Raw genomic sequence first — 13,798 nt, forward strand, 5'->3', positions numbered from 1 at the left:
TGAATGCTAAACACCCTCACATATTAGTCATTTATTGAGAGTTGATAGAGTATTTTTCCTTTAGTTTACTAAAAAATAATGTCACTCTACTTATCTGCCTGTAATTAACATGTTTTATCAATTCGATTCCTGGCGGGTACAATTTATATTTTCAATGTAAAAAAAATAGCATGTTTTATCAAGAGAATAAATATCATTATATCAATGTTACTAAACATTGGTTGCAAAAAAAAAAAAAATCAATGTTACTATAACATACATGCCATCCCTTTTGTTAGGGATGAAAAGCTATAGAAAATCTTACAATAACAATTTTAGATTAAGGTGTATTTTTTTGTTCAACAATGATATATACACACCTCATTTTTTAAACACTTCATTTCTACCTATTTTTGTTTCTACCTCTCTCCTCTTATCATCTATCACATCTCATACTTTCTCTCTCTTACTTTTTCTTTTCTTCCTATCTCTCACCTCATTCCACCTCTTCCACCTTTTTTTGAGGTGTGTAAGTAACATTTTCCTTTTTTGTTTGTCAAAGATTAGGGTGCGTATGAATAATTATTTGTTCACACCTCAAAATGAGGTGAAAAGAAGTGGAGGAGAAGAGAGATAGGAAGAAAAGAAAAAGTAAGAGATATAAAGTATAAGATGTGATAGATGATAAAATGAGAGAGATAGAAATAAAAATAGGTGGAAATAAAGTGTATAAAAAAGGAGGTGTGTGCGTGTGTGTATATCATTGTTGGGTGTGTACATGTCAAGGACTACAACCATTTCAACCCTATCTATAATTAAGGGTACACATTGTGGCTCCAATGAGATTTTTGGTTTTTGGTCAATGCTGAATGCTCCCATTAGATAATAACCAAGTGGCGTTAATTAAACTGGGCTTGAAGCCTAATAGATAAGGAAAAGACCCCAAAGAATAAACAAAATGTGAAGCACAAAACCTTTTATCAGACATTGCCAGGGTTTTGGGTTCATGACCCGTCGAGGAGCTTTAAAGGCCGCCAATGTTCCATTCTGATGAAAGACTAACGGTGCATGTTATCAGGAAAAAAATCTATTTTTTTTTTGAAATTAAAAAATAATCTAAAAGGAGTGATAGATAGTTTTAATAGAGAAGTTTGTGGTTTAATTGATAATATTGAATTTTCTGTATGTCGGCCATGATTAAGGGCACTTACTATCAATCTTTTAAGTTGATCACTTGATATGTGTCCTGACTTTTCAGTCATTTTCCCTCCTAAGAGAAATGAATGTTTTGAAATCTTCCTAGTTCCTAACTATTCTAAAATAAAAGATTTCACCTGCTTCAACTTGCCATTAATTTATTGCTAGTTGTTACTCACATCTAACCTGGACAAGGATAATTAACACACTAGACAAGTAAATAAATGAGGTCCTTACTTCTTAAGCATATCCTTAATTAAGTACACAATAGACAAGTAAATAAATGAGGTCCTTACTTTCTTAAGCATATCCTTAATTAAGCACACGTTGTGTATGAAAACTGATTTATATGGAAAACTCTACCCACTTAATGTAATCTTTGAAGCTCGAGAGAATTGGATTAGTTTCATAGTTGCATTTGTGGGAAACAAATAATTGGTGAGGGCTGCATGATGATATGCATGGCCTATATATAGTTTCCACACTAATAGGTCTAATACATATAAAATATTGTTTTATTCACACATTTAAATCCATCTCCACTAGGGATGACAATTTCCATCTGAAGATGGGATCCATGTGGGGACTGCCCCGTTTGGAGCCCGAACTTGGGGAAATTTTCCCCATGGGGACGGGGATGAGAACAAAAATCCCCCTGTTAAGAATTTGGAGACGGGGATGGGGATCACTCTTCCTGCCATGCGGAGTCCTCGTCCCGTATGTATAAGTTAAAATATAATAACACACTTACAAATATTCAATTACTTACGATATAAACTTCACTTTTTAAATGAGTTAAATGCTCGAGATAATATTTTAGGTGTTGGAGTTCATATATTTTTATGAGTTGAATGTTATACTTAACGTTTCAAATTGTTTATTTTGTAGACTTCACACATTGTGTGATGAATTTTATTTAAATTTTATCATATATTTATATTGAATTTGACGTAGTTGCATTGTCACTTGTGGCGTTTAAATTTATTGCATGCACAAACTTGTGTATTTTATATGATTTAAATTTTTAATGACATGTTAGGGATCCCCGTGGGGACGCATGGGGAGATGGGGAACGGGGATGTGGTGAAAATGTCCCCGGCTGCGGGGAATGGGGATGGGGGTGGGGACAAAAAGGAGATGTGGGGACGGGGAGCGGGAAGACACTCCCCGCACCCGGCCCGCGCGGGTGCCATTCCTAATCTCCACCGAATAAAGAAGAAATGCGAGAGAAATTAAAGATATGATAAATGATGTGATAGAAATATAAGAGAAAAAGATAAAAAAAGAAGTATGTGAAAATGTGATGGAAAAAAAATAAGAGTGTCAACAAATCAATAATATACATATAATTGAAATGTTAACAAACATCCCATTGAAGTTTGAATAGTTTCTTTTTTGTTGATGGAAAATCTCACTTTCACATATTAATTGTGTGTGAAATTTATTATGAAATAAGAAAAAGAAAAAAACGTGAATTACTTGAGAGAGTAGAAATGATAACCTTCCTCTTCAAAATTAAAACTTAAAATTTTGTATATAATAAATGCCCAAGCATTTATAATTTAATAAATGCTTGGGCAGTTGGCTTGAAAAAAAGTCTTTTGTTTGCGTCTGTGATCTTCAGGTTTGGTCTGGGTGCTACCACAGGTACCATCGCGAGCAAATAGTGTCTTCCATTAATTCTCCATTTTATATTATTTGGTGATATGGGTATTCTCATTCAGAAGCAATCTTGTTTGAGTCATAAACATTCACATCATATACTACCATGAAATTCTAATGTTTATTATATATAATTTGTGATAAGTGAAAACTTAAAAGTTTTTTTTTTTGAAAAATAATCTTCTTGAAACATGCTCAATCCGAGAAGATATTTTGTTACCAAGCTATTCAGCTTGTTGACTTCAAACACGATTCAACATGAACCAATTAAAGAAATTTCGAGCCCTTTCCCACTAGTTAATTCTGAGCTTCAAATCCCAAATGTGAAATTAAGAAAATATACAAAGTACAAGCATCAATATCATTGATGTATAGGTTTCAAATATAAAAGCAAAAAGGCTTCATTTATGTATCAAGCGAAGGTAGTTTTAACTTTAATGCTCTGTTTGTTTCTAGGGAAAGGGAAGTTAGTGGGAAGGAAGTTGGTAGGAAGAAATTAAAGTGTAGTGGAAAACACTGTTTCCGATCTGTTTGGAACACCATGGAAAATAGATGGGAGGGTGAATAGTACCTGTGGGGGCCACATATTAGTTTTCCTCGCGAGTAATGATTCATAGACATTGATACAGTAAAAACACCTTCAAACACCCATTTTTCCTACGGATTTGACCAAATAATACACTGAACTAACCACCTAAATACATATGACTAACCATAAAACACAGAACCGTGTAAAGTTGAAATTCCTAAATTAGGGATTTGACCAAATAATACACTGAACTAACCACCTAAATACACATAACTAACCATAAATCACAGAATCGTGTAAAGTTGAAATTCCTAAATTAAGGATTTGGCCAAATAATACACTGAACTAACCACCTAAATACACATGACTAACCATAAAGCACAGAACGTTCTGTGCTTTATGGTTAGTCATGTGTATTTAGGTGGTTAGTTCAGTGTATTATTTGGCCAAATCCGCAGGAAAAATGGGTGTTTAAGGGTGTTTTACTGTGTAGTGGTTCATGAATCATTTTTGTTTCCTCGCACATGAGGCGAGAAAATTGACACACGAAGGAAAAGGGGAGCCATTTACCACTTGCCCAAGTTCAATTGTGTAATATAAGTTTTATATTACAATTAGTTTTTTTAAATAAAAGAAAAAAGTTAGTTTCTGTAATTTAATAATAGCATTCATTATCAATTATAAACATATTGTAGTCTTTGACTTTGTGTTCACGTGAGTTTACTACTAAATTGAATTTCTTTTCGTAACATACTCAATTAAATTTACTAATTGATATATAATTAATTAGTTAAATTTATTGAAAATAAAATAAAATAGAAAATATATTACCATGATAATTTGATAATTTGGCAGATACATTAAAAATAATGTTATTAAGTTTTAACTTCATTTATAAAATATTTAAAAATTATAACTATGGTATAATAATAATAAGATATGAACTATTTAGATTATTTATATATGAAGGATAGATTAGTAATTATCTATTACAATCATTTTTAATATTCTCACTTTTCCTTTCATTCTTCATTCTTTTTCCTTCTATCCAAACAACTTCAAAATCACCTCATTTTCCTTTTATATTCTTTTCTCTTACCCTCTTTCCTCTTATATTCATTTCTCTCATTTTCACCCCTCAATCCAAACAGAGCAGAGTGTAAGTCTTATCTATGCAATGCCAATAATGCAATCACTTGCTATATATTAGTTAGGTATGGATCAAGCTAAGGTAGTGCCATGAATCCCATCTAGGCTTTTGTAGCCAATTATTGAAGACTTGAAGTCCCACATTAAATCATTCTTACAAAACTAGCACAATGGAAAATTTCCATGAAGAGGTTCAAGCGCCAGTGAGTCCTCATGGGCAATATTTCAATAGCTCTGTGATATGTTCATATGTTTTTGACTTTCTTGAATTTGCAGTTCCAATTGATTATGACTCACAAGCTATAACTTTGATTAGAGATATCTTCCTCCCCATCAATCCACGCTTCTCCTCTATTAGGGTACTTCTCTCTCTTTTCCATGCTTTATTATATAGCTTTTGCATTTTTTCCAAGTCTAGCTACTAGGGGTGAACATAGGCAGGGTAAATCCAATAAACCCGTCCAACCCAATCCGATCAAATAGAAAAAGTGTGGGTTGGATCGGGTAAACGGGTTAATCGGATGGATTTGACTACAACCCAACCAAGTTCGGATCGAATTTCGGATTCAGTTCAAATCCATCCAACCCAACCCAGAATCCATACATATAATAATAATTTTTTTTATAATTTTACTCATACTTGGAGTGCTAGTGTCGGAGTGATGACTTTTTGAAACTTTGAGACTTAAGTATTTGTAGTTATTTGTCATATTTGAACTTAGAGTATTTGTTCGTAGTTATTTGTTACATGTCTATATATATTATTTGGCATGTTGGAGACATCTAAGTTCTAGGTGTCATGGCATGACATTTAGTGTTGCTTTTCACTTTTTAGGTATTATTTATGTTAGATTGTTTCATGTCATTTGGTAATGAAGTTTTATGTTTTCATGATATTTGGCTACATGTCATTTATGTGGTATTATTTCATGCTATTTGGTATAACTTTTTGTGTCATTTTCATGCTATTTAGTATTATAACATATTTAGTATTTTTTAAAACTTTTTCTGAATTTATAATAATATTTGCAAGATTTTTTAATATTTCAGATATATTATTATTTTAATATAGTGACCCAATCAATCCATTTAACCCAATTCGAACTTCGTCGGGTTGGTTCGGATCGGGTCCGAAGAAGAAATTCGTGAAATCCAACCCAACCCAACCCAGACAATTTTGATCGGTTCGGATTTTATTTTAACCAAAATCCATCAAATTCAACCCATGGGCACCCCTACTAGCTACCTACTTTTCAATTTGTTACTTTTTATTAAGTTTTCGAATAGCTTATGAGCTAGGTGTTGCTAAACAAACTTATAGTATTGCATGTAATCTGACCTTTTCTTTTCTATTAATTGACACTAGGTAAGAGACAAATATGGTAAGATGAGATGGCAAAAGGTTGAAGTGAAGCCTGAAGAGCATATAAAGATTCCCATTTTTCCTGACACCACTTCATCTGAATTATATGATCAGGATCTTGATGACTATGTGTCAAGGATTCTAACTGAAAGAACACCTCAAAACAAACCACTTTGGGAAATTCACATTATCAAGTACCCAACAAAAAATGCTGCTGGAACCTTAATTTTCAAACTCCATCATGCACTTGGAGATGGTTACTCTCTCATGAGTGCTCTTCTTTCTTGTCTTCAAAGAGCTGATGACCCTTCTCTTCCACTATCTTTTCCTTCAAGGACACCACAACATGCAAAGGAAAGCTTGTTTAAGAAGTTGCCTTCAGATATCTCCTCTTTCTTTAGCTCCATATCAGATTTTGGATCAAGCTTGATTAAGACAAAAATTATTGAAGATGACATAACACCCATAAGGTCTGGGTATGAAGGAACAGAGTCTCAGCCTTCTAACTTGTCAAGCATAACATTATCTCTTGATACCATCAAAGACATTAAGTCAAAGCTTGGAGTGGTAAGATTTGCTATATCAAGCTCAGATTAAAGTTACATTTGTAACAACTTATTTTAGTTAATTATCTTATAGCATAAACACTTGGTTTAAAAAATAGCTTATCTTTAAGCATAAACAAAACCGTTATACACTATAACTGTGTCATCAGATTTATTAAGCTAGGCTGATTTTTGTTTGTTTGGCATAAATACAGACTATAAATGATGTGGTTTGTGGGGTGATCTTCTATGGGATTAGGCTTTACATGCAAGAGATTGACAACAAGGCAAAAACTGCAAATTCCACAGCTGTGGTCATGCTCAACACAAGAAATCTTGCAGGTTACCAATCACTCGAGGAAATGCAAAAGCCTGAGGCTAAAGGTCTTTGGGGGAATCAAATTTCTTTCTTACATATAGCAATACCTAAGCTTTACCAATCCACAATCTCCAACCCTCTTGACTTTGTTTGGCACTCCAGTAAACTAATCAAGAGAAAGAGACGTTCTTTCAGTGTTTATCTCATGGGTATGCTCTTGGATTTGGAGATGAAATTAAGAGGGCCAGAGGTACGTGTACATAATTTAATGGGAATGGACCCCCTGTCACCCTCAAATTTCTACCATGAAAGAAGTTTGTGTAAATATTTCTTCATAAATTAATAACAAAATATGATAAGACCCTACAAATTTTATTAATATCTATAAAGGTTATTAATTGTTCTGTTTGGTTGGACAGACTTGTCTCCATATGATAATCACCTTGGTGAATTGGTCTCCAACCTCACCTCAGGTGGATAAAACAGATGGTATTATTACCTTCAAAAGAAACTGTGAAGCTCAAATCATCACTTAGAAACCAAATAGAGTGAAAGTAGGATAATAAAGTGCCTAATTAGTACAGAGAATCATTGTTTTTGTGTGGATCTTACCTGATTAGTGTATTCTGTTGAACTTCCCTAATTTATAGAGTTGGTGTTTCAGATTGCAGCAAAAACCATCTACAACACTATTGGGAACGCTAGTATACTTGTCTCCAACATAGTTGGGCCAATGGAGGAGTTGGCTTTGGCCAATTATCCTATAAGTGGTTTGTATTTCGCAGTGACAGGTGGACCTGAGGTACCTTAATCTTTTGTAAAACTTTCATTATCTTCTTGTTTGTTCTGATTTGACCTTAACATTTTCTTGGCAACTCTTCTTGAATGAGCAATTAAATTTGGGTAACACATCGCACATATAGTGGTTGTGATTAAAAAAAATATTGCAAGCACTTCTATATATGTTAGGATTATTCAAGCTCTAATATCCATCCTTACCTGTGTGTGGTTGCAGAATGTAAGCATTACAGTTATGAGCTATGTGAAAATGTTGACAATCACCATGAGAACACTTAAGGGATTCATAGATGAACAGAAATTGAAGTACTGCATGGAGAAAGCCATTGAAGTCATATTCAAAGAAGCTATGGAGATCTCCGAGAGAACCAGCCAAAATTAATTAGGACATATAAGTCAACATAAAAAGGGTGTAACAGTGGACCGATCAGTATCTACTATTTGATCTAATAGTATAAGAAATTAAAGGATGAGAAGAATACTACAACTAGTGAGTTGCTCCACAAATAAGGTTCTGTGTGTAACATTTATGCATCTTTTTCAATAATGAATAATTCTTGGTATCAATATTCTTATTATTCTTTTCCTCTTGTTTGGGTATAGTATGTCGCTGATTTTTCTTACAAAGAATGAATTGCTACATGTTTAAACGTGTGTGTTTTTTAACATAGCTAACTCGGTTTGATCGAAAATATGTGCCTTTTTTTATTGACATGTCATCTGAGGTCCGTGTCATATCACAGAATAGCTGTTTGACAAAGTGTTTATTGCGCGTATTCTTCTCACTAGTGAGACTTAAAACAATATGATTACCGGACGGTTTTGTAATGATAAAACGTAGTGTGTGAAAGATCAAATATGCCCTCATTTATAGAGTCAAATGTCATTTTTCCCTTGTTTGGAAGACATTAAACTTACATTGGTTGGTGTTGACGAAGGACAATATCAAGGATATCGAGTTTATGACCTTTGATCTGACTTAAGTCACTTTAATCTCAGAGTTTTTGGCCATCCATAAATTGTGCTTTCACAGCTTCATATGAAGTATTAGGCGTTCATTCAAACTTTTAAGATTTTGAGTTGAGCTCTAGGTTTAAAGCCCTCTCATCAGTTGTTTCTCTACCTCTTAGGCGTGTATTGCCCCAGATCCATCTTGTGGTCCAGAAAATTCCAGTCTTAAAATTATAATAATTATATACTGCCAAGTCAATCTCAACCGTGAGATTAATCTAATGGTTGGAATTAAAGAAGGTTTTTCCAAACAGAAACTCAATAAACCTCTCCTCCTCTCGCCGCACTTGGTCTGGTCCGCATTGTTCCGCCGCGCACAGTAGCGTTAAGCCACCGCTCCGGCCACCTGTCACCGCCGTGATTCCTATCGTTTGCAGAGCATCCTCGCCGGAGGCTGTGTTCTCTTACTGTAAGTTGCAAATCCTTTTTCAAATTCTCTTCGTTGTTAACCCTTCAACGTGTCTGATTGATTTCAATGTCGTAGCATGTGTTAATTAAGCTAAAGTTAGATTCTTTTTTCCTCTTCCTTTGATTTGGAACTGGTGGGCATCTTGAATTATAATCATAATTCATAGCTAGAGTGTACTAGGAGACCCCAATTTGGTTCATTTCATTTCTCTGTCTATTTTCTGTGTTCATTTTGTGTTCTCTTTTACAAAGATTTGTCCAAGTTGAAGGCTTAGGATGAGTGGTTGTCCTTGTAGCCATCTCTTGGATGAGTTGTTGTTGTTGTAGTAGTAAGTGGTTGTTGAGTTGCTGGCTTGGTTCTCCAGCACCAATTTGAAAACAATAGACCAATTTATTTTCATTTTATAAGTGCATTGCAGATACTATGAGGCCTCCTTTTACCTTTCTCTTTTTATTGGAACGGCTGATTACGCTCTTTGATTACAATTTTATTTGACTAACTCATCATGGTGTGAATTGCATCACTTGGCCAACTTTCTTAGGAGTTTTGCACTAGGCAAGCTTTAGGAAGAAGGACAACCGTTTTTTCAGTCTGCACTTATAAAAATAAGTTGAAATGTAACACATTTTCAAATTTCATCAGGAAAAAAAAGGAATAGCCTTTCCCCACAAGTAGGGGATGTACATGTGCATATGATATTGGTTAAACTTTAGAGGATATATTGACTTTATTCCCATTGATTACTGTAATAGTTGATGTTTTTGAATAAGTTGGGTGAGATGTATCAGGGACTTAGTTTAACATCGATGCTTCATAATATATGCTTTCTCTCCTAATCCTTTTCACTTTTGTTTTCCATTTTTCTTTTGTTTTAAATTTCCTTATGTTTCTCCTATCCTCCTTTTTGAAGTACAGAGAAACCTTGTTATCTTAGTTTAAATTGAAGAAACAAAATTCTTAAACAAGTTAATTCTTTATTAAATTCTGAATTAATTATTTAAACAAAACCTTATAAATGAAGGGACTTAAATTTTTCAAATACATAATCCAAACACAGGATAAAGGTTTTCCCTCGCAGAGTTAGTTTCCAATTCTTCATTTCAGTTCATTTTCCTTTATTGCGCCTTACATTTTGTTCTTCTTTAAATCTTAGTTGTCCTACCAAGTACCAACTATATCTACTTTAGTTCTTCTAATCAAGTTTTCCTCAATCAAAATGACTACCCCCTCACTGTTCTTGCCTTTCACCAAGTTTGACATTTTCTTCATCCTTTGTTTTAAGAAAAAGATATTATCAGTAATTTTTTGCTATTGTATTTTATTTGACAATAGCTGTAGATAAGGAAAGACATTGATTTGAAAGGAGTTAATCAGACTGGAGAAAGGTTGGATAGAATAGGCACAACACTTTCCTCACCTGATAATTCTGCTAGGGCTTATTTGGTTGTTACCCTTCTGTTATAGGTATTAAGGCTCTAATATAGAAGATTGATAAGGACAACGATGGAGCTCACTATTGTTCAACCTGATGATTGGCATCTTCACCTCCGTGATAGGGCCCTCCTTGAAGCTGTCATCCCTCACAGGTCATTTCGCTTGTTATAGGAAAAACACTCCATGATATTCTGTTATTTCCTAATTTTTTGTGGGGTCAATGTAAGGAATACTTGCACACATCACATTTTTATAGTTTGGTGTTCATTTTTTTACTGCATTCTCAATGATATTTACAAGTATTCTGATTCATAACTATCACTCCCACAGTGCAAAGCATTTTGGAAGGGCTATAGTAATGCCGAATTTGAAACCACCCATCACCACCACAGCTGCTGCTATTGCTTATCGAGAGTCCATTTTGAAAGCAATACCTAAAAATAGCAACTTCACTCCTCTGATGACACTTTACCTAACAGATATGACAACTCCTGATGAGATTAAACTTGCAAGTGAGTCTAATAAGTGGGTTAGGCAAATTTAAGAAATATTACCAATGAAATATGAAAAGGAGAAAACTTTAGCTGTGTCAGTAAATTTAATTTGTCTAATATACTTTTATATTTGTAAGTTTTGCTCTGAATCCAGTTAAATGAAAATTCTGTTATCTTCTTTTACCTTGTAGGCTGTAGCTTTTACTTCTTTTTGACCAGTCTGTATTTATTGTGTATGATGATGTCCGTTCAATCCACTTACAAATTTCTTTCCTGTTGGCAATGACAATCAATAATCATTTATCATTTTATTAGATCACACTCTCTTTGTCAATCCACCTTTGACCATTTTTATTGCGTAGTAATATAGTGCACTACTTAACGATGGTGCTTGCATTTACAGAAAAAAGTGGAGTTGTTTATGGTGTGAAGTTGTATCCTGCTGGTGCAACAACAAACTCCCAAGATGGTGTTACAGATATTTTTGGAAAATGTTACTCTGTTCTTCATGAAATGGTTGAGCAAGATTTGCCATTATTGGTAATTTATTTATTTTTAATTGTAGCTCTGTTATGTTTCTTTCTTTATATTGTCTCTCCTTTCCCCAATTTTTCATTTGTTAGTGTGTGTGAGAGATTATATTTAATGTTCCTGACTAATGTATGAAAATCTATTTCATGCTTTATGTCGCCATGCTTGTCGTGATTAAAGATTCTTGATTCGGAATCATTTATGACGAGTTAAATTGTTCATGAATCAATCGTTACACCTTTGTAGTAGAACGTATTATTTTGGACACAGATTTCAGAGCTGGTCCAAATGAAAATATATACAACTCTTCAATTCTTAACTATGAGCTGGGCGGTGCTCATGGCAAGCCAACCATGGCCCACTGACATGTTTCCTTCTTTATGTATGTTCTTATTTATATATATCTACTCAAAACTTGTATTGTGCATTTTTTATTTTTTATATGTGAATCAATATCCGTGACAGGTTCATGGAGAGGTTACAAATCCAGAAGTTGATGTTTTTGACCGGGAAAAGGTCTTCATTGAAACTATCTTAGAGCCTTTAGTTCAAAGGCTTCCACGGCTGAAGGTTGTGATGGAGCATATTACCACCATGGATGCTGTTAAATTTGTAGAATCTTGCAAAGAAGGTATTGTAATAAAATACATGTGAGAGCCTGTGTCATAGTATTCTACTGGCCAGATGTAAAATCCTCATGATTTGCTATTTTTTTAGGTTATGTTGCAGCAACTGTGACACCACAGCATCTTTTTCTCAATCGTAATGCTTTGTTCCAAGGTGGCTTACAACCTCACAATTACTGTCTTCCAGTGCTCAAAAGAGAGATCCACAGTATGTAATTTTGATTTCTTTCCCATACTGCCTAGAAAGTTTCAAGTTTCAACATATTGTAGGTTTTCTATTGAACTTTTTGGTTGAGATTTTGAAATAATGATTCAGTGACAAATTTTAAAAACTTGAAGTAATGATTTAAAAGTTATGAATTAGATTTCTCTTCTGGTGTTACGTTGTCTTAAGTAAATTAATCAGATCCCTGATTTATCTGACTTGTATGGGAAAAGAGAAATATGTTTTTAGCACATTGAATGGTCTTTGAAGTTTGAGCATCATTATTCTTCTGTAAATTTTAACTTGGCTGCAGAGAATACACAATCTGATTGAATAGTTTTAGACTTGATTGACTAATTCTAAGTTAGTTTAAATAAATGTCACTGAGGAATGAGGACAAGGATCATCTTTTAGACAAGTCTGTTACCGAACTGTACATGTCTTGTCATCTTATCTTGAAGCTTACTTTCTTTAGTTCTTTTTTAGGACAGGCCATTGTTTCAGCTGTCACTGGTGGAAGTACACGGTTTTTCCTCGGAACTGATAGTGCTCCACATGATAGGCGTAACAAGGAATGTTCGTGTGGATGTGCTGGCATATACAACTCCCTGGTTGCTCTATCCATATATGCGAAGGTTTTTGAAGAGGTAACACTTATTGTAATGCTTGTAATATAATATGCCAAAGTTGGTATTAGTGTATTCTTTTCACAAGAGCGCATTTGGGTGGTTGAACTGGGATATATGCTTGAGTTTTCGAGATTAATCAGCATTTAGAATCTTATTTTGGATGTTTCCTTCTGAAAGTGTGAGGAGTTTAATCTGTATGTCTTATGAAATTGTTGTTTTATAGGCTGGTGCACTTGATAAGCTGGAGGCTTTTACAAGTTTTAATGGACCTGACTTCTACGGCCTCCCCAGAAACAAGCTAAAGATTAAACTGAGGAAAGCTCCTTGGAGAGTACCTGAGTATTTGTCATTTCCATTCGGAGATATTGTTCCCATGTGTGCTGGTCAAACACTTGAATGGGAGGCGTTGCTTAATTAAGTGGTGTGTCTATTTGAAAGTTTGGTATCTTCAGGCTTAAATTAGTGGTTGTTGAGATGAGAATTTATGTAGAGTTCTGAACTGTGATCAGTTGATTCTGTTTTGAATTCTACAGATTTCTTGCAAAGAAATGTTGTTTGTAGACTTATATTTATCTGCTTTCTGTTCAACTTTTACATGGAAATTATTGATGCTATCCAGACATGTAATTTGAAATTCCAGGTCCATTGTTGTTGACATAATGCTAGCTAACAGGGAATATGTGAGGAATAAGTGGAAAAGAGAATGCTACTTGGATCCCTATAGTTGCATAACGCAATTTCTCCTGTTTCTTGGCATTACTGTTTTGCTGAAAATTACAAGGAGGAAAGATTCTGGCAGTCCTTTCATTTGGCATCGAAGTCGTACCATCACTATTTTAAAAGGCCATGGCCAGAACTTTTGAACTCATACCTCACAGTGCTTTAGTATTAGTATATATTGAGAATGTTCTTTTGTTC

At 34.2% G+C, this 13,798-nt stretch overlaps 2 protein-coding genes across 3 annotated transcripts; both read left to right on the forward strand.

Annotated features, from left to right (window-relative positions):
• The first annotated feature begins 4,610 nt into the window (after positions 1 to 4,610).
• Positions 4,611 to 8,095, forward strand: LOC130742917 (wax ester synthase/diacylglycerol acyltransferase 4-like). Its single transcript, XM_057595020.1, has 5 exons — positions 4,611 to 4,875; positions 5,883 to 6,446; positions 6,640 to 6,993; positions 7,408 to 7,545; positions 7,759 to 8,095. Exons 1-5 carry the CDS (start codon positions 4,687 to 4,689, stop codon positions 7,921 to 7,923), a joined length of 1,410 nt encoding a protein of 469 aa, XP_057451003.1. The 5' UTR covers positions 4,611 to 4,686; the 3' UTR covers positions 7,924 to 8,095.
• A 608-nt stretch (positions 8,096 to 8,703) lies between these two features.
• On the forward strand, positions 8,704 to 13,798 carry LOC130746890 (dihydroorotase, mitochondrial-like). Of its 2 annotated transcripts, XM_057599667.1 has the most exons (9): positions 8,771 to 8,961; positions 10,426 to 10,547; positions 10,726 to 10,907; positions 11,293 to 11,429; positions 11,886 to 12,051; positions 12,138 to 12,254; positions 12,738 to 12,898; positions 13,104 to 13,301; positions 13,521 to 13,798. In XM_057599667.1, exons 2-8 carry the CDS (start codon positions 10,465 to 10,467, stop codon positions 13,296 to 13,298), a joined length of 1,041 nt encoding a protein of 346 aa, XP_057455650.1. In that variant the 5' UTR covers positions 8,771 to 8,961; positions 10,426 to 10,464; the 3' UTR covers positions 13,299 to 13,301; positions 13,521 to 13,798. The 2 variants fall into 2 exon arrangements, with proteins under 2 accessions (XP_057455651.1, XP_057455650.1); XM_057599668.1 differs by lacking the exons at positions 10,726 to 10,907; positions 13,521 to 13,798 and having other exon boundaries at positions 8,704 to 8,961; positions 13,104 to 13,514.

This window comes from Lotus japonicus, chromosome 3, assembly GCF_012489685.1.
Source record: "Lotus japonicus ecotype B-129 chromosome 3, LjGifu_v1.2".
Taxonomy (NCBI): Eukaryota; Viridiplantae; Streptophyta; class Magnoliopsida; order Fabales; family Fabaceae; genus Lotus; species Lotus japonicus.